A 20,441-nucleotide genomic window follows, 5' to 3' on the forward strand; every position below is an offset into this window, starting at 1 on the left:
TGGCATGCTGAGGTTAGTCTGCAGAAGGCCCCTCTGTTATGACTTGCCTGTAGTTTTTCTCTCGATTACATGGGGAGTCATAGGTTTTTGGGTAGGAAGAGCCAAACAGGTAAATTGTCATTTTTATCACATCATGTCAAGGTAATGCTGTTAACAGACCCCTCAAAATCCAGATCTATCCCTGAGTGTGGGTAACTGTGCTGACACACCATTCCAGGAATGGCCCTGTGTCCCTGAGAAATGATGAGAAAGGAGTTGTGGAGCGGACATTTCCTCAGGGAATCTGTCGCTGCTTTTCTCTCAGAAAGTAAGTGTCTCACTGTGCTGAGTTGAGTAGTTTAAAGCCATGTTTTCAGTGGGTGTAGTGGTTCACGCCTGTGATCCCAGCCCTCTTCAAGACTGAGGCAGGAAGATTACAAGTTTGAACACAGCCTGGGCAACTTAATGGGACTGTGTCTCAAACATTGATAAAGCTCAGTGTGAAGGCCCGGGGCTCAATCCCTAGTCTGGTGTGTGGGGGAGAGGGTTTTCTTTGCCCCACAGTCTCTAGAGATGTGGTGCTCATGTCAGGAAGCACAGCATTCTCACCCTGGGGACAAGCTGAAAATGCTGCACCTGGCGACAGATTATGCCAGCATCCATTGTGGTCACACCGTCCTTCGGGGTTCTCAAGAGTAATTCTGACTCAAGTGATTTTTTTTCTTTATTTACTGATTCTAGATGTGATTCCATAGTATTTTCCAAAGAGAAAAAGTAATTCTTTGAGACCATGTAGTCAAAACCTATGCTGAGGAAGAATAATTTAAAATCTAAAGTGAAGCTAGTTTGCACAGTTTCTTCTACCCACACTTCCGGGCAGAGGCAAATTCCTCACTGTTCTTCCTGGGTCCTGTTGGGTCCCTCTGTGTCTGGTGGCCAGGCTTTATCTACACAAAGATTTGAGTGGAGTTGGAAATGATAGTCTCTATCTTTGGCGGGCCCCGAAGAGGCCACTGTGTTCTCCGCAGCTGCCCTTGGTGGTTGGAGGACAGACACTGTTTCCTGGTCATGCTGAGTGAGCAACCACTGAGCCCTTGGGGAGGCTTGGGCTCCTCTGGTGTGCACTCGCCTGGAGCTGAGCTTGGCTTTCCTGTGCCTGGAGGACAATGCCCCCGAGGAGCCATGCAGAAGAACTACACGCTGTGCTTCTGAGCTCTCCCAAATCTTATTTTCTCCAAGGAAAACTTCCACAGCTACCCCAGTCAATTTTTGTGACATAGTTGAGAGTCCCCTCACTGTTTCAGTCATCTTTCTTATTGGAGTGGCTGTCTAGCCCACAATGGGGGATTATCAGTTCCTTTTTATCCAGCATTCTTCTTTCATTAATGCAGTTCAGAGTCATCTTGTCATTATTTTATTACATAAATGAGTACCAGGTATTCTTCGGAAACTCCACATCTCTCTACGAGGGTGCCTCCTGACTGCATTTTTATCCCAGTTCTTCATCAGCAAATAAGGATAATTATGATCCTATGAGCTCATAGGACTATTGTGAGGAAACAATGACCTCTGGAAAGGCTTAGCATGGTAAATACTAAAGTCTGCTGCTGCTGCCCTGCTTCTGTGTTCTACTCTGAGTACCTCACTTCCTCCTCTACCACCACTGCTCCTCAGGGCACCCCCCTGCTTGTAGAGAAACAAAGGCAGAGGGACACAAGGGGACAGTTCTATCTGGAACGCATGGAGGAGCACCAAGAAGACCCCTCAGCCTCGAGCTGAGAGCAGGTCTTCCAGTCTCTGTTAGAAGCTCCCTTATGAGGGTGTGAGTGGCCAGGAGGGCTCCTGAAAGGAGGACCCTAGGGAAGGGTGGCTTGGAAGTCAAATTTGCAATTTTCTTCAGTTAGAGTGAGCCATGCATGATGAGTGCCAGGGACTCCACACAGTATAGCAAGCCTCTGGGCCGGTCTTGGCATGTGGACTGGAGGGGATGGTGGCCCAACAGCAGAGGCCAGCTGGGCCAGCACAGTGGGTAGTCAACACTTTGAACCGCCATAGTGGACACAAGGACCATGGAGTCCCAAGCCCACCTAGGCCAACCCACCCAGTCTGAGTCATCATCCTGGTCCAGATTTGAGGCTTAGCTGGAGGCCTGTCTGGGTCTGCAGCCAGGCCGCCAAACCATGCCAATGTTCACGCTCAACTGCCCTCCCATAGCCAGGCTAATGAGCGCTAGGAAATGTCCTTTGTTTGAGGCCAAATGAATCTTCAACTGCGGTTTCTTCCCTTTCTGTTCCTACGTGGGCTGGGCCCCCCATGATCAGGGAGGAGGTTCAGGAGGGAGCTGTGCCTAGCGCTCCAAGGCCTGCCTTTAGAAAGCAAGGAAAGAACCCAAGCCCATTGTACACTGGAGGGCACACCAGCCTTGTAAGGGGGCCTGGAAAGCAGCAGAGGACAGCTCCCAGCCTTCTGGATTGAGACTCTGAGACCCACAGTGATCTGACGGTCTCCTGAATCCCTTTACCTCTGCCACCAGCACAGACCAAACCTTCTGGGCCATCAGTCACTACCAGGTCCCTGGCCCACACAACCCTATACTGCTCTTCCCACCCACCTCCCACCCCTCCCTGCCCTCCAGATCCTCACTGGCACTACACTCATCAGCCAGGTGACATTACTAGACCATTGCATGCTTGCAGCCTCTTGCAGTGCCTTTGCCTCCTCTGTAATGCAGTGCAGCTGGCTCTGTCCCTGGGGCCCTGGTTTCTCCTTTCCACAGGCAGGGCCTGGAGGTGGAGGGTCCTCCTTGCTTCCCGATCACTTCTCTTCTTTCCTCTCATGTCACCAAACTCTGGTTTCTCCAGAGCTGTCAACTGGCTTAGTCACCCTCCTCCAGTGATTCAGTCTCCCCCACCTCTGCTCTCACTGGCTTTAACCCCCACCTGGCCACCTACAGACAGCATCCTGGCCTTCACTTTCTCACACCTCCTCCTCTGTTTCATTTCAGTTACCTCTGAAACCTCAACATTTGCTTTCAGTTTTTTAGCATTTCAAATTCACAAATAGGGGGCCAGGGATTTAGTTCAGTGGCAAGGTCCTGAGTTTGATTCCCGGTACCAAAAAAAAAAAAATTCTCACATAGTAAAGCCTTTTTTCCCCTGATGTACAGTGCTGTATGATTTTTATAGTACATGCATAGGTTCTCACCACCACCTTATGGAACATAGAGAAAAATTCCAATACATCAAAGAACTTGCTCATGTTGCTCATGTTGCCCCTCTATATTCAAACATTTATACACTCCTACCCCTTGGAAAGCAACGATCTGTTCTCTGATCCTATATTTCTTCCCTTTCCAGCCTGTCATATAAATGGAACTAAATAGAATGTAATCTTTTGGTACTGGCTTCCTGAATGTAATAGCTTTGAGATTCATCCATGGTGCTGGAATCAAGTGTGTTAACTTTTATTGCTGAGTTTTTATCTGTAGTCTTGTTGAACATTTGGGTTGCATCTGATTCTTGGTGATTACAAAAAAATGCTGCTATAGACATTTGTGTGCAGATTGCATATGAAAGATGCAGATTTCACTTCCTTAGGAAAAATACCTAAAGTGGTATTACTGGGTCCTGTGGTTAGAATATGACAATTCTTGACAACTCCTCCTTATCCATATGAAGATTCCCTTTCTCTAACATCTTTCAGCTCATTCCTTGACTCACTGAAATTCCCATTTCACTGAGCCTACCATTCTTTCATTGACCATCAATCTCTTCATTCTTATTGTTTCTTCCTCATACAACTTAGTTTTCATAATCCATTATACGGGCCATGCTCTTGGGACCATTCCTAACTCCCTCAAATATCCTTCTGGCTGAACCTTAACTCAGTAAACTCAACTAACTCACCCATTTTTCCTATTTCAGAGTAGAAAGGTGTGGTTGGAAAAAAATGCTTACTGTAATGATGGGTCCATTTATGGCCACAGATCTTATTTGAGCTTCCAATAATGATCACCAACCTGCCCTTATAAAATGACTATTTCATCCTCCTGTCTCCTCAAACCTCTGACAGCCCCCATTTCTCTCAGCTAATGGTTTTGCTTCATGTATCAACAAGGGATGGAAGTACTTGGAGTGGAGTCTCCTCATCTTCTCAGTACCAGTTGGACCGAGTGACTCATCCCCCATCCTTTGTCTGTTCTGCATCCCTGTTTTAGAAGGCTGTCCTGACCAGGCCACTCCAAAGCCGGTCCACTGTGAAGCACTAATTCCATCTGTGCCCATTCCACCTTTCAACAACTGTACTCCTGCAAGAGTGTCTTCCTTGCATTCATTAATTTCTCCCTCTGCCATCTAATATAGCTCATCTGAAAAAATAACCGTAAGTACCCTGGACAAATACTGTCTCGGCTAGGTGATCAAGGTCAGTATTGACAGTGACAAGTCAGGTTCATAGGTAATAAGCGTACATTACCTCCCAGAACCCAGAACCTTGAACCAGAAAATCAACAGATAAATCCAAATTGAAGGATGTTCTACAAAACACCTGACCAGTTCTTTTCAAAACCATCAAGGTCATCAAAAATACCAAAAAGCCTAAGAGAAGCTGAGGCAGACAGAATGGCTAAACGCAATTTGGTCTCCTGGATGGGATCTTGGAACAGGAAAAAGAAGGAGGGAAGGGCAGGAAAGAAAGGAGGAGAAGGAAGAAATTGGGTAAAAATGAAGGAAATCTGAGTACAGAGTTTAAATAATAATGTGTAATTATTGGCTCATTAATTGTGACATGTGTACCACAGTAATGTTAATAATGGGAGGAACTGGGTGCACGGAACTCTCTATAATATTCTCATAAGCTAAAACTATCCTAAAATGAAAGCTTATTAAATATTAAAAACACAGACTCACAAATTCCCCCAACCCATGTTTTCCTCCAGCTTCTTTCCATTTTCCTGTCTTTTTGATGAGGAAACTTTCTGAAAGAGCTGTTGTGTATCTGTCTCCCTGTGCCAGGCAGCTCATTTCTCAAACCACCATCAACCTATGCTCCTCACTCCCCACCCAAGCTGCTTCTGTGAAGGTCAAGGATGACTTCCGGTTAGCAGATCCCAGAGTTAATTTTTTCTCCTTATCTTTTCTTTCTGTTTAGTGTGTGGACAGCACATTCCTCACTTCTTCCAGAGGCACTGCCCTCTTGGCCTTGGGATACTAGCCTCCTGGGCTTCTTCCTGTACACTGGAGGCTCTTCTGAGTGACTTCCACTGCTACTGGGGTGGCCCCAGGCTCTATCCTAGTACCTCTACTCTTTGTTCTCTACTTTGTAAGGCACATTTACTTACATCGTATGGATTTCCAATCCACTAACCTACTCTGGGTTCCCAGTTTGTATCTGCAGCCTTAGCCTTAACGTAGGAACTATTTTCCTGTGCACCAAACAGAACAGCTGGCACAGGCTCTCAAAGCACAGAGCTGGGATTTGAACCCATGACTTTCTGACTTGAGGCTCGTGCTGTGGGCTGCTAGGCGTCTTGGTAGCCTTTCCTATTGTGCCACCCCTGTCCTGCTTGCTCCCCCAGGGTCAGCTGCATTTGCCGCAATAGTGATTTTGTGCCTTTGCCCCTCTGGTACAGTCTCCTGGACTGACTTTCCTTCCCTACCTCTAGTTCTTCTCTGCCTCAGCTCCCAAGACCAAGGCTGACCTCCCCTGGCTACCTCTAAACCCTTTCAGGAGCTGGACTCCGCCCCAAAACACTGAGGCGGGGAGGCTTATTTGCATCTGTAAATGGTGGGTGTTTCTGAACCCACCGTGGGGCTCTTGGCACAAGTGCACATATGAGGACAATGGAGCCTAAGGTCTATCTTAGAGACTGCAGGTAAGCTGGGCCCCAGTCCTGCCTCATCCACGCCATCTCAGAGGGTCTAGGTCACTCAAGATAGCTTCTTTTTTTGTGTCCTCTACTAGCTGGTAAGCTTTTGAAGAGAAGGACCAGGACTCCATTGGAGAAGACCTATTTTAGAAGATCTATTTAGTGTGTGTGTGTGTGTGTGTGTGTGTGAGGTGGATTGAGGACACACTTAAAAACCCTTTTCTCCTGGCTCCTGGGTGGCAGTAAAGAGAGTCAGTCTACAAGTGAAGGAATTCAGACTTTACCAAGGTCACTGAGAGGCCAAGCAGTTCCCACAGCGGTCACTGGGTTCACGGGAAAGTTTGGACAGGAGTGATACTTGGACTGACCATTTTAGAAGAACTGAAAGTATCCTGAGGGAAGTCACCAGACCAGGCTGGAGACTGGGGGCAGGGTGGAGGGTGCTCCCTGGCTCATGGGCCTGACTCCTGGAGGAGAGACGGAGCTGGCCCAGGGAGGGCGTGGAGGCTTCTTTCCTGTCTGTAAGTTCACCTCTGACCCCATGATGCTGGCATCAGCCCTGCCACTTAGTCACTGTGTGACTATAGACAAGCCACTGTTTTTTCCTGGGCCTGTCTCCTCATCTCTAAAATGAAAAGTTGGAAAGTTAGATGATGGAGTTGGCCATGGTGTTTCTTGGCCCCTTACAGCACCCGGAGTCAACCCAAAACAACACATCCAGTGAGTGCCATCCTGCTGACCCTAGACCATCCCTGTCTCAGGAAAAGAGGGGCCGATTAATGTAACCACTCTTAATACAGGATTCCCAGTAAAAGCTCTTTATCACAAAGAACAGAGGATGGGCAGGGGTCCAAGGCAAAAACTGTAAATCTAGTTGAATCTTGCATCCTGTAAAGGAAATGAGTCTGCATTGTATCTCTAGAAAAACCAGAGTTCAACTGTGCATTAGAGACCATGCAGGGATAGGATTGGTTTCTCCCGAATGGATCAGCAGGGGCCTTCTCTACCCAGTGGGGCCTGGGGCTCCAGCCTCGGCTTTGAGTCCCCTTCCCACAGAGATTTCTCATCCAGAGATCACCTGTTGGGGCAATGTCGCACCCACTGGTTTCTGCTTGCGTAGCAGAGAACATGTAGAGTCAGGAAGAGATCCAAGGGCTCCGGAGTTGCCAGTTCAGTCCAGGGACCCTGACCTTGGACCTCTGGGCACACAGGCCCATATCTACTCTAAGCCACCTGCATTTTGAAAAACAAACTATGAAGTCAGGTTCGATTAATCCAGAGTCATCAATGGATTGCTTGAAACAGAACAAAAATGAGGCTTCTGTGGGTCCGGTGTCTGGTGCTTGAGAAATTGAGGGGAGTCCAAGTGCATCTAATTCATTAGGAACAATGGCTTTGCTGGGTCCCTTCTTGCTGGACTTTGGAGCAAAAACTTGAACTGTGCCCTATCCCTAGGTGCTGGAGGGCACACTCACAGCCTTGGGTATGGGTAAAGTCAGTTTGCCCCAGGACAGCATTAAAGACCCATGGGGTCTTGCTGGGGGCTTGACCGTTCTAGGCTTGACTCCTGAACTTGCCCATGCTCTGATGCAACTCCGCTCTTGAGGGCAGGCTGAGATATGTCAGCTGCAGAAGAGGTTTAGAAAAGAATAGGTGATATTTTTAGGGGGTCCAAGATGGTAGGCAAAAGTGGGAGCCTGGCAGAGCCCAGAAAATGCAACCTGAAGCTTCAGGCACCAAGATGGGGAAGAGAAGAAATGAGAAGAATAAGCAGACAAACCAGAAGGAGGTCTAAAGTTAATGTAGTACAGACAAGGGTTTTCTATTTGAAAATCAAAGCAGGGTCCTTGCATAAAATACAGAGTGCATAAGAGGAGAAAAGCACTGGCCAGGACTAGGTTCAAGGTATGCTTCTCCTGTAAATGACCAGGGACTGGTACAAATCACTCGGTCTGAGTCTTCATTTCTCCTGGAAAATGAGTGCCCACAGCATTGCTTAGGCCCAAGTGAGCTAAGGAGGTCGATGATCAATGCTGGGCTTTAGAGGTGCTCTGTCTGGGGCTGAGGTTATCTTTGCTCTTTCCATCCATGTTCCATCTTCCCTGCTCAAGCCCGGTCACCTCCAAACTGACGTCTTTTCTGACTGTGGAAGTGCAGGCCACCCTTTCCCTTGGGAACCTCCACTCCATGTGCAGCGTGGGCACACATAGCCCAGCACACTGCCTTGTGTAGCTTTCTGAAGGCAGACACCATGACTTCTGTCCTTGGGTTCCCCCACAGGATCCTGAAAAGGTCCCTGCAGCAAGGAAGAAAATACCTGCAGAAATGCTGCTGCCAATCATTAATAATACTCTTCCCTTTCTTCACCAGGGTTCCTGTCAGCTTGCCCAGCTGTCTCACTGAGGTCAGTGCCAATGTTCATGCTCTGAAACTATTTAATAAATACTTCACTTTCCATTGGCACAGCCTGTGACAAATCTACAGGAAATAAGAGCCACCAGCAATGATAGAATCAGAATACTTTAATAAGATATCAGTGTCAAAATACATTTCCTTATAAAGTTAAGCTCCCATACAGTTATAATGTTGTCAGTAGAAATTCAACAATATAATAATGTTCATGAAGTTGTTATGTTGACAGGTATGGTTAATATGAAGCTTGGAATATTTTTCAAAGTGTTTTAGTCAAACTGAAAGGGTAAAATGCCCTGAATGCTGAGGCAACACATAGAGGAAATCAAATACCACCGTTTGTGTGTCAGTAACCCTTCAAGTTCTGCCACTGAATGGCGGGCCCCATTGTGATACTAAAGTAAGCTTTAGAGAACACAGTAATTATGTAATTTTTCTCATAACTTGGATTTCTTTTGAAAGTTAATTTTTGGTTTTGGCAATAAGTCCCTCTAGGCTTCCCAAATTCTTGGCCTGATGTGTTTTGTGTGTGTTTAGAAACTTATTGTAGCCATGACAGACAAGTTCCATGTTGATTGATATTTGAAACCCGAAAGATGTCGTCCCTCTTACCCAGTGAGTTACAAAGTGCTCTGGGAACACTATTTTCAGTGCTTCCTATCACTACCTGTCACTTCCTGTGACAGACATCTCAGAGAGGGCCTGAGGTTAGGGCCCATCCCTGGAGGGCTGCCTGCCAGCAGGGGGCGCTGCACCATGGCCTGTGGACAGCCTTGTAGGGCTGTCTGGTAGGCTGACGGAGGGACACAGGACTGGTTGGGACCGTCAGGACCCGAAACTCTCCATTTGGCACCCTCTCTCAGTGTGGCTCCAAGGTCATGAGCTTAGGAGGACAAGACCAGGTCATTTCTGAAGCATTCCCATCAAAACCATTTCATGGTAGTTCTGGAAATACCCGAATGTGCTGCATGAGGGACCAATACAGTCAGCTCAGTGCACTTGAAGGGCTAGCAACACCACCTTAAGGAAAGTTAAAGCAGCTTCTCTCCCTTAGCATTCTCCCCACCCCCACCCCTGATGTGCCAGCAGACCCTCTTGGCAGCAATACTACTACATACATCCATGCACAACACACAGAGAACACAAGGAGAAGATAGCTTGCAATGCTCCCACTTGGATTGTTTGTCACACCTATGGCATAACAAAAGCGAAGAGCCAGCAGAGAGTGAGTGAGCAGTGTTAGTCTAGGCCTGTGGGAGTACTGTACAATTCTGCAGGGTCAGCAACACTGCAGAAGAAGAAAATTAACAGCTTCAGAAAGATCTTAAAGTGATCTTGTGAGCAGGATTCCATTTCTAAGTTTTTAGATATTACAAAGTACCCATATATATGATAAACACTTAACCCAGATATAAATTTTCCTTTAAAAAACTCAGTTATGCTTTTGAATAATAATAAAAAAATCCACCCGATAGGGGGGCACCACACAGTTCAGGAAAAGCCATACTGCACAACTTTCACAGGTAACCATATACATTGGAGTTCACCCTTCACATTGCCTTTTTCCCCATAAGTCATATCAAAATTAGAGCAAAGAGTCAGCTTTAACAACAACAGCAACAACAACAAAGTGAAATTTACAATATGGTGATGAGTTTTTAAAAAGCAAAGGAGAAAGTCTTTGAGAGAGAAAAGCCATAAATCAAGTTTAGAAAGCAAAATCCTTTTGTTTTTCTTTGGCAACAACAACAACAAAAAATCTTAGTCAAATGAAGCCAAAGCTTTTCCTACCAGAGAACAAACATACCTCAGGCTTGTTAGCATGGATGGTGTGGATGTGTGAGAGAGAAAACTCTGGGTAATATAAATTAGAAGTCATCGAAGGTGGGGAGGGAGGATCTTATAAAATTTAAGAACATTTTCATTGACAGCAAAACATAGCAGGTAAAACGACTGTGTATTTTAAAAATAATGACATTTTAAGTGAGCATCTCAGAAAAAGGCCACTGCTTGGTGACCTGGGCAAATCAGCCAGGTAAGTACATCTTGTAAAAAGTATGCTGGTGTTAGAAATACCTAGTTGCAAAAACAGATCTAGAGTGAAGCTGGCGGGACAGCATTGGCGGGGTGTGCCTGTCAGGAGGCCCTGGCTCAGGTAGCTTGATCCAGGGCTCTGAGGAGGTCCCCTCCTTGCAGGAGCGTGGAGCTTCCTGGCACAGGAACGTTCACCTCACAGTCATATCTAGTCAGTTCGGGTAGCAGGTAGGGCTCAAATGAGGGCCCAAGCAGCCGGCTTGCTATCCCTGAAAGAAAAAAGCCTGGATCAAACACTGGCAAAGAGGCAATTCCATTTTCAGATTAGTGGGGTTGGGTGGGGCACCCCAATCTCACCGAGTTCCTTCACCACTGTCTTTCACAGGACCTAATTTATTTCCCTATTTGGGTCCAGCAGAGAATGTGTCTGCTTCCATCCCCATTCCAGCAGTGCTGAGACCCAAGGAAGGGGGAGGCAGACTGCGCAGAGGCAGGGTTTGAGGCAGAGGTTTCCCTCGTGTGACTGCCTAGCCCGAGAGAAAGAGGCTCCAGGAAGAGCCTGGCAAGGACTAGGGTTGCAGATCTCATACCCCTGTGCACTTGCAGCATGGAAGAAAGGGAATTTGGAACACCCGGGCCCCTCTGCATGCGTGTATGTACACACACGGGCATGCATGCATGCCTACACGGAACACATGCATGGGGGTGGGTCTTTCTCCAAGATTCAAGGCTTTGAAGACCCTGTGCCTGTCACTATGTGCTGGAGAGCACCTCAGCAGGCTGCTGCTTTCCCGGGCCTTATCTGCAGGGCCTCATCCTCCTTGGCCCTTCCTTCCTTTCCCACCCCTCACTGGCCTGTGCCAGAATGGTATCAGCAGATCCTTGGTGCTATGCCCACTTCTCTTATTCACAGTCAGAAATGATCTAAATTGAAAAGATGAGATTGAAGGAAACTTGTGGAGTTCATAAGGGAAGAACAATGCTGGCTATTGCTGACTGAACACAGACATATGCCAGTCACCCAACTCAACACATGACATGAAAATCTCTCATTGAAACTTTCTAGCTGGCCCACTGTCCAGCTGGTAAATAGCAGTTCTGGAATTTAAAGCTGGTCTCTGAGCATAAAATTATAATCTTCCCTAAACTATACTTCTGAGGACAAGGCTCTGGTATGTTTTTCCAAAACTATACATTATGCTCATGCCAAACACACTTTTCCACAAAGTCGTCTATGTTCTGCATGTACATTCTGCAGAACCTTCAGAAGCCAGAGTCCAGTGGTTGGGTTGTCTCTCCCAGAGCCCCAGGCTGCCCTCCCAGAAGTGCACAGTTTCTGCTCAGCTTCTGTGACCACAGAGCAATGTGAAAAACAGGAAAAGACTCAGGCTCTGGGACTCTGAGGGTAGCAGAAGCCCTGGAGTTGACCTGGTCATTGGAAGGTTCCTTCCAAAGCACTGAGAGCCATGACCCGCCATCTTGTGCTATCTGTCTCTAGGTCCTTGTGTTCCTCCCTTTCACGCCCAGTGTTCTCTTCAACAGTTCCTGACATGTCACAGCCTCTAGTTTCTTATTACCCCGGCTGTCCCTTTTCTTCTAAAGACATGCTCCCATCAGTCCTCAGCCTTCAGTTCATCCAACAGTGTGGGGCTCAGGGGCAGGATGCCCAAACAAACTCCATCTCTCTTGGATTTGCATTCTCCTTCAGATTCTGCAGCCCGAGACCATGTTAGGTGTTCTAACATTTCTAGTCATGTCTTAGGCCCACCCCCTCAGGGGCCTAAATCTGAGGGAGACTGAGCCTTGGGAAGGGGCTCTTTGGGCAAGCCATTGCCCTTTTAATGACCCCAACCCTGGGAAACTGGACACCTAGCACTTAGTATAGCACCTGGGAACAGCAGGGACTCTATGAAGGCAAGTGTTTTAAGTTTTGAAACTTTTCCAAATACGACACTGTTCTCTGTGAGGGTGTCTGTCTCCATTGCCCTGCCAAGCCCAGGCCCCTCAGTGCAGCAGTCTGGGATGTGGTGGCAGCCACCGAGTACCCACCTGACACCGTGTGAGTGGAGGGCAGGCTGTAGTCCTGGTAGGCGGCAGCATAGCACTGTGGGGGGAACCCACCCTTGGCATTCTCCGCTGGGCTTACAGCAGATGGTGGTTGTGGGGGTGGCAGGTGTCGTAGGGGCTGGCTCAGGCCCCTCAGGGAGTTTTTGTTGAACTCATCTGAAAGATCAAGGTTGGAGAGTGAGTATGGTACCATCTGACAGAGGGGAAAGACATTAGAACCCTGAGATCTCTGCTAGCCCATTCTCACAGGCTCAGGAAGCAAGTGAAGGGAGAAGCTGGATGGGTCCCTAGTGCCTGGCCCTCCACAGAACCCAGGGCCACTCACCTGCGGGGACGTGAACGTTTCTCAAGGGCTTGTCAGGCACCAAAGGGCCAGGCCCGCTCCGGAGACGCTTTATGCGTTTCCACATCAAGTGTGAACTGCTGCTGCCTGGAGAGTCCCCCTGCATGGAAGAAAGACAGATATAAGGAGAGGGACTGCCGGGGCCACCCAGAGGTCTAGGGCAGGCTCTTGGTGAGGGGTGCCCACCGCACTGTGTCAGCTCACCCCACTCGAGTCCTGGAAGGCTCGATCCTCATATTCCAGCTGTCGCTTCAGCTTCAGCTTGTTGGAGAGGGCTATCATGGCTGGGCTCATCACGTCTGGGCCCCGAGGCCCGCAGCCCTTTGCAGACCTGCCAAGCCCAAGAGAGCCGGCTGTGAGGAAGTCTGGAGCCCACACTGCCCAGTGCCTTCACCTGGACTGAAGGGCAGAGTCTTGGGGCTGAGGTTTAAGGAACCTCCAGTCTGCAGCCTGGATCAAAGCTTGTCCTGCTCCAGGCCTTGCAGCCCTCAAGGTGAACCCCAGAGCTGAGCTCTCAGAGTTTGAGAAGGGCTGGCTGGAGCATAAGAACCCTGTGTCTAGGAGGAGGGGACAGTGCAGGGAGCCTCCCTGGGGCCCTGACTGTCCCACCAGTGGTTGCCTATCTGTCCCCTCCCAATGCAGCCAAGTGTCTCTGCCACTGACCTCATCTTGAACATGGAGACATGGGGCGAGGCAATGGGGTGCTCCAATGGCGATGTCCCCAAGCACTCGGTGTGTGGCTCCCCACCAGGCCACTTTGTGGGCCCGAAATGTAACGGCGGGTCTGGGGGCCACTGCGTGTTGGATCTGCCGCCCATGGACGAGAGAGGGGTGCTGGCCTGGCCACAGCACGATGGCAGGGATCCCTTGCTCCCAGCATCGAAGAAGATAGAGGACATGGGCCGGTGGTCCGGCTCGGTCTTCTTGCCCTCTAGCTGCTGCCGGTACTTGTCCAGGAGGAAAGGGCTGTGACAGGCCATGGGGGCCAGTGGCTGGAAGATGCTTGTCATGGCACTGAAGCATGGCTGGGGGGTGGGCTGCAGGCTCTCAGGCAGGTGTGGCTCCTCTGGGCAGATGGGGCTCAGCTGGAAGTCCTCCCCATCCATGGGGATGTAGGGCGCCAGAGTCTCCAAGTCCAACTCATTGAAATCCGTCTGAGGAAGGATCAAGCAAGCACAGGGAGGCTCAGTGATTGGGGCCATTCAAGCTCCACCCCTCCCATGCATCTCAAGCATGCTTCACTGTGTCATTCCCTGCTCAAACGCCTCCACTGGCTCCCTATGGCCAGCTAGTGTGCAGGGCTTCTACTTTGGCATGTTAGCCTTTCCATGGGTTCATTCCTGCTCCATGCACCACTGGTGTTACTTCTACAACTCAGCCTGAGGTGTGCCCTCTCTCTACATTCCACCTGTCCAAACCGCCTTCCCTCCCAGCCAGGTAAGCCCCAGTACGCTGCTGCAGTAGCTGCCCCTGCATGGCTCAGGCTTGTGGTGACACTGTGGCATCTGGGGACAGAGGACAATTTGTCTTCACGTCCCTGTGTCCAGTCACAGGCCTAGACACAGACTCTCTGGGATACAGTTGGCCTCCAGTGGCAGAGGGACTTCTGTTCCCATCAGCAGGTGCTCCACGGCTACCTCTAGTTCCCAGGGTCACCACAAGCATCACAGTGAATACGCCTGAGCAGATGCAGAAAACCGTTTCTGCCTTCAGAGACTGAGCCCCTCACTGCGGGTGCAGCTTGGTACTTGGATACAACTACAGGACCTAGCCCAGGCACGTGGTTCTGATAAAATGCAAACAACTCCCTCGGGAGTCCTGAGGGGAGGGTGAAAGAGCAACGAAAAGTTTTGTGGAACCACTGGACTTTGTGCCAGGTAAGATGAAGGTACAAGGTGGAAACTGAGATGCACCAGCCACACTAAAACAAATAGCTGCATATGGATTCTCTCTGGGTTTTGTAAAATACTTTCCCAGCCATCTACCCCCTCCATTTATGTCATGTGTGCAAGAACACATGGCCTTATGTAGTGAACATATTTCTGAGACGCTATATATAAATGAATAATCTCAGAGGTCATCTTAAATGCATTTCAAGTCAAATGAATTATTCTTAAAAATTCCAAGATGAATGTGTTCATGAAGGAAGTCATTGGCCCCTATGTTGGGAAATGTCTTGAGTCTGGATACGCTTTAGGCGGATGCTTCCCTTAAAGGTTCAGTGCTGTAGTTGTGGCTTGCACGTGTGGGAGGAAAATGATCCAAGAGAGGAGATAGTAGTTGAGTGTTAAAGACGGAAGCTCTGGCTTTGACGTGGGTGTAAAGTGGAGGTTGGGAGGTCTTCTAGAGCACTGGCCACCACAGGCTCCTTGTCCCCGCACCCTTGCCCATTTTATGGGCCTCAGCCACGCTTCCCCAGTGGTCTTCGCAACACAGGATGGGTAAGAGCCTTTATCACCCATTAGATGGTAGGGACCCACACCACGCTGGTCTGCTGCCCAGCTGCCTACCTGGGTGCTGCACTGGTCCTTTGCCTCTGTATCCATGGCAAAGAGTTTCTCGATCACTTCAATCTTCAGGTCATCCCCCAGAGAAGTGTAGTAGTCTCCGGGGCTGCTGGGCTGGAGGCCAGGAAAGAAGGGGACCCAGTCAAGGCCAGGGCCCTCATCTCCCTCATTCAGTGTGGAAGGAGAAACCCATCCCCAGATCCACTCAGCTCCATTCCACCAAGTGTTTGTAAGGGGGCTTCTGTCTATGAGCTGTGTGAATTAGGTCAACTCATCAACTCTCTGAACCTCAGTCTCCTCATCATGAAATGAGGTTTTGTTGCTTCACAGGATGTCAGGAGGAGCAAACTGGACAAAGGCTGGGGCCAGCAGGGCTGTGCACAGGCACTGAGGGTGGTGCTCAAGGACTGGCCACTGTGACACAGGTGGGGGATGGATGCTGACAGCTAGTGAGGGGCTGTAATCCCTGGTGGTGAATGACCCTGGTATGCTAGGGCTAGGGGTAGGTGCAGCACTATACTTCTGTTGAGCTTTCCCTTTAGCAATCTGGCAGCAGTAGAAGGAGGAGGGGCCCTGTCTTCACATCCGCACAGGGGCTGGGGGCTCACCGTGGAACAGCTGCTGCTGCTTGTGGTACTGGGGGTACTGCTCCCTGGGGCAGCCACCTGGGGTACGGTGAAGGCAGGCAGGCTTCCAGCCTCGCTCTGGGCACTGTGGCTCCTCACCTCTGCAGCCCATGGCTGGCCCGGGGGCAGGATGGCCTTGCCAAAGGCTGAAGACTCCTTGAAGTTCTGGTTTCCTGTGAAGACAAGGGCCTGCCTGATGAGCACCCACAATCCCTATGCTGCCCTAGAAGGGTCTTGACAGATGTCAGGGCCTCAGCTGGGAGGAACGAATGGCCTCTGACTGGGGCTGTGATTCAGTGTGTGGACTCTGTAGGGAGCAAACACTTTCCTGGAACATTTAATTTTCAGGAGCTGCTCCTCCCTGTAGCGCAACCTAGTGTCCTTCAGCACTTCGTGAGGACAGGTTTGAGGTGGTTTTACTCAGAGGCAGGGGCATATGCAGTTCTTCTGTGCCCAGCAGAGCCTGGCTAGGTGAGCAGGAAGATGTGGGAATAGGCTGGGGCAAGTCTGGTTTAGGAGAAGCTCCAGCTAAGAGGCACCCACCGAAGTCCAGAGAGATGATGGCATCCCCTGGAGTGGGGGCCAGCTGGGCCAGCTCCTCGGGTTCCTCCTTCAGCTTGGTGAACAGGAAGTTGCTCTTCTCAGATGCAGCCCTCTCGTCACTGCTGTCAAAGATGCTGTTCATGGCCATGACATGGGGCTTGAACAGGGATTCGGTCTGGTCCATGGAGAACACCACGTCATTCTTCTCAATCTCACTAGCGGGACAAGAGAGCCACTCAGACCTTCCACATTTTCTAGCAAAATTCTTCGGCTCCCTCCGACGCAGGAACCCTGAGGGCCAAGCCTTTCAGACCAAAGGACAGGCAGTGGCACTGTGTGTTGGCATTTTGTAAAGAGCCACACCGTCCAAACCTGAGCTGTGGAGGCAGTGACGAGAAGGGAACCCTCTGACCATGCATGTCTGGGGGCCGCGCTCACTGCGCCTGAGCTGTGTGGATGCTTCTGCCTGTACTTTTTAACCTGAGCAATGACTTCCTCTGGTGTCTTCCCAGGTGCTGGAGAGGGAAGGTGTTGTACCCACAATTCTGCTTGTTTCCCCATCCAGAAAATATTAAGTGACTGCTGTGTGCTATCTACCTCTCCAGGTGTGTCAGAGAGATGGGATAATGACAGGTAAAGGGGCAGAAAAATTCCCAGGGATCCCACTGTTCCTAGGAGCCTCAGGGAGGTCCTCTGAGTCTAGGACTAGAAGGACTAGAACTGCAGTGGCTCCCAGATATGGTACCCCATTCCTAGAGGCTGGAGTACCAGGGCCTCTCCATACCTGGCCAGGCCCTCAGCCCTCACACACTTACCTCAGGACATAGTTGACGCACATGATGCACTGGGGCTGCAGGTTGCGAGGGTTGTAGATGACAGTCCCCTGCGTCTCCAGCCACACGTAGCCCCCATGCTTTGCGAGCATCCGGTATTGGCCACTCACAACCTGGCCTTTGGTGCACACTGCAGGAGGAGGGAGGAGCCCAAGGTCAGAGAGGTGGGGGAGGTCAGTCTGCAGGAGGGCAGGGAGGAGCTGGGAGGGAGCTTAGAGATCATCTTGCCAACCCTTCATATGAAACAGAGAAAAGGTTAAGAGAGGTACACGACTCTCCCAGAGCTGTCCAGGGAGGGAGAAACCTCACTCTGCAGCTCTGCCAATCATCAGCCCTAACCAAACCAAGCTTCATCTATAAGCAGAACCAAGAGCAGCACATTCCCTCCTTTCTTCAAGTCCAGGGAGAGGAAGCCCTTCCCTGTCACACCCTCCAGGAGGGGAAGGGGCTTGCATGCAGCCAGCAGAAAGCCTGATCGAAAGGTCACCCTTTGCAGCAGACCCTTCATCATATCCTGCTTGTAAATTCTGCCTTTGATTTTTCTAAGTCTTCTGTCAGCCCACCTCCACTGAGGCCAGAGGAGGTTCAAGGCCAACCACACTTGGGGGAGAGGTCAAGACAGGGCTGGTGATAAGTCTTCTGCTCCTCCTCCCAACTGCTCAGCGAGGCTACCTGCTTATGGCTTCTTTCCTCTTCCAGATTCTGTTCATTTAAAATGTGTTTTTACTATTTAAAAGCATTGAGGAAGGGGTCCTACATCCCACACTATCCTCAGTCCAGAAAGCTCCATCTGCTTTCTGGAATTGATAAATCTCTTTACACCCAGGTCTGCTGCTGTTAGAATTTCTGGTGAAATTGCTTTAATTTCTTGGGAATTCATTCTTTTAAATCCCAGCTCAGAAGATTCCAAGTGTATGAGACCAGATAATGAGGATCAAGGCCTAACTGACCTTCTCTCCAAGCACAAAAGAGAAGAACAGCAAGCTGTACCTCTTTTGGCAATGTGCAGACATGCTGGGATGTTGTAAGGTCCAGAGAAGAGTCAATACAGCTGAGACCTGGATGTTTACCTGGGTACATGCTCTAGATAATAAGAGGCAGATGAATCTTCCATTAACCTAATTGCTTGCTCCCTTGTCTAAGTGAATAAAAGTGAGGTGAGCCAAATGCTCAGGGCTCTTTGTCCACTAGAGGCAAGAGCCTCCTGTTTCCCTTGTTCTAAATTATCTTTATGTCTTTTGTCTTTCATTGTCATTCACCCCTGGTTGGGATAAACTCATAGGCTGGTTCCTACACCTAAGTCATAGAGAAGTGGGAAGAGGCCTGATGGAAATCTTTCTAGTTTGAGTGGGAAAGGAGCAACCCTTGGTTTGTTTTTTCCCTCTACAATATGGGGTATTGATAATGGTAGCAAGGATAACTGTCATTATTAGCTCCTTTAGTATGCCACTGCTACTTGTACCAAGGGTCAAATGTACTTGCCTAGCTTACTCATGCCCAAACTACTAAAGTGTATAGTGCTCAGGCCTGTGACAAATAATTACGATACATGTTTGTAGGTAACACGGGAGAATACCCAGGTTTTCTGTAAACACATGGTCTTCCCAGTTTTAGTAGGCTCATGGCCCATCTCCCCATCCAGTAACCCTGTATGGCAGAGGAACAGAGCTTGATTCACGATGAGGCTAACTGTAATCCTTAATGCTTATGTTTTGCTGGGCACAGCTGACCCCTTCCAACATTTCCAAGCACTGGCAGGGTTCAGGAATGACTAATTTACATGTGTATAGGGTCTTGCAGTGTCCAAAACTCTCATGAGTGAATTCATTTTTGTAGAGCAATTAGCTCAGTTGCCTGGCACATAAAGCACTCAATGTGGATTAGTGCCATTGTTACCTCACTTAAGCAAGAGCTATCTGCTACCATTCCTGTTTCACGTTGGAAGAAACTGCCATTCATACAGATTTCCCTTTGCTTAGAACTATTGAGTGATTTGTTGAAAGGCTTCCTCAGAAACAGCACATAGGACTATAGGCTAAATTAAAGACTCCTACTCTGGCTTTTGTTAGCTTTTCATTTTCAAAAACTTTATTGTGGGCTGTGGTGGCGCATGCCTGTAATCCCAGCACTCAGGAGGCTGAGGCAGGAAGATTGCTGTGAGTTGAAAGCTGGCCTAAACTACACAGCAAGTTCAAGGCCAGGCTGAACTATGAAGTGAGACTTTGTCTCAAAACACTGAGATTTAACTTACCTTCAAAAATGCACTCATTTTCAATGAATTTTGGCAAATGTACGCACTTAACTATCACCATGGTGAAGGTATAAGCACTTTTCTATCATTCCCCCCAGACAGCTACTGATTAAACTGTCATATATTGTCTCTAGTAGATTTTCATTTACATAGAATCATACAAGAGTGTGCACTTTTTGTGTCTGGCTCTGTCAAAATCAGCATGTTTCAAGATTCATCATGTTATTGTAGGTATTTGTGGTTCATTCATTTTCATTGCCAAGAAGCATTCCACTGTATGGATGTACCATAACTAGTTGAGTTTTTAGTTTTTGGTCATAAAGTTGTTATAGACATTTGTGTGTAAATCTTTGTATAGATATTTTCATCTCTCCTGGGTGCAACTGCTGGATTATATGCTAAGTGTAAGTATACATAAGAAGCTATCAAATTATTTTCCAAAGTGATTGCATCATCCCAGTCTAATCTTTTTTCACAAAATCCTGTGCCACAGGGATGACAAGTATCATTTTGTGTTATCATGAGGAAAGTAAGGCCAGGAGAGTCATGACTCAGTTCACATAACACAGGACAACAGTGACTAAGTCGGGGCTAAGTGACAGGTCCTGTGGTTCCTAGCACAGTGTTCTCTTACTGCATCATTTGGAGTCAGAAATGAGGGGGAGGGAAACCTGCTGGATTCCTCAACCAAATCATTACCTTGTGGCTTTTCCCTTCCCCTCTCTGTGCCGTCCAGGACCCACTGCTGCAGTGGGATGCTGCTTGCACAATTTCAAGTGCCTGGCATTCATTATTTAGACAGTTCTTAATGCAAACCAAATTCAAGCCTCTTATTCTTTTTGATTGAACAGTGCAGCAAGCAGAGGTTTTAACTGCGTTTCTAGTAATTGCAGGCAAGGGCCTGCTCTGTCAGTAGAATATAATTAATGGCAGCTTTCTAATCATCTGCTCATTAATGCCAGCCTTGGTGAGGGGCCTGC

General features: G+C 48.8%; 1 protein-coding gene across 3 annotated transcripts in view; it reads right to left on the reverse strand.

The window, feature by feature from the left end:
* Nucleotides 1–8,352: 8,352 nt before the first annotated feature.
* Nucleotides 8,353–20,441, reverse strand: part of Epas1 (endothelial PAS domain protein 1) — an 83,524-nt gene continuing 71,435 nt past the window's right edge. For all 3 annotated transcript variants that reach the window (XM_004839395.3, XM_004839394.3, XM_021253816.2), the window contains exons 8-16: nt 17,193–17,340; nt 16,378–16,592; nt 15,817–16,007; nt 15,212–15,322; nt 13,365–13,855; nt 12,906–13,032; nt 12,684–12,801; nt 12,341–12,514; nt 8,353–10,560 (exon numbers count right to left, since the gene is read on the reverse strand). In XM_004839395.3, coding sequence (XP_004839452.1) covers nt 10,409–10,560; nt 12,341–12,514; nt 12,684–12,801; nt 12,906–13,032; nt 13,365–13,855; nt 15,212–15,322; nt 15,817–16,007; nt 16,378–16,592; nt 17,193–17,340 — 1,727 coding nt within the window. In that variant the 3' untranslated portion in view covers nt 8,353–10,408. The remainder of the gene's footprint in view (nt 10,561–12,340; nt 12,515–12,683; nt 12,802–12,905; nt 13,033–13,364; nt 13,856–15,211; nt 15,323–15,816; nt 16,008–16,377; nt 16,593–17,192; nt 17,341–20,441) is intronic.

This window comes from Heterocephalus glaber, unplaced genomic scaffold (assembly GCF_053883595.1).
Source record: "Heterocephalus glaber isolate CG9 unplaced genomic scaffold, H.glaber_assembly_v1.0 deba00001457, whole genome shotgun sequence".
Taxonomy (NCBI): Eukaryota; Metazoa; Chordata; class Mammalia; order Rodentia; family Bathyergidae; genus Heterocephalus; species Heterocephalus glaber.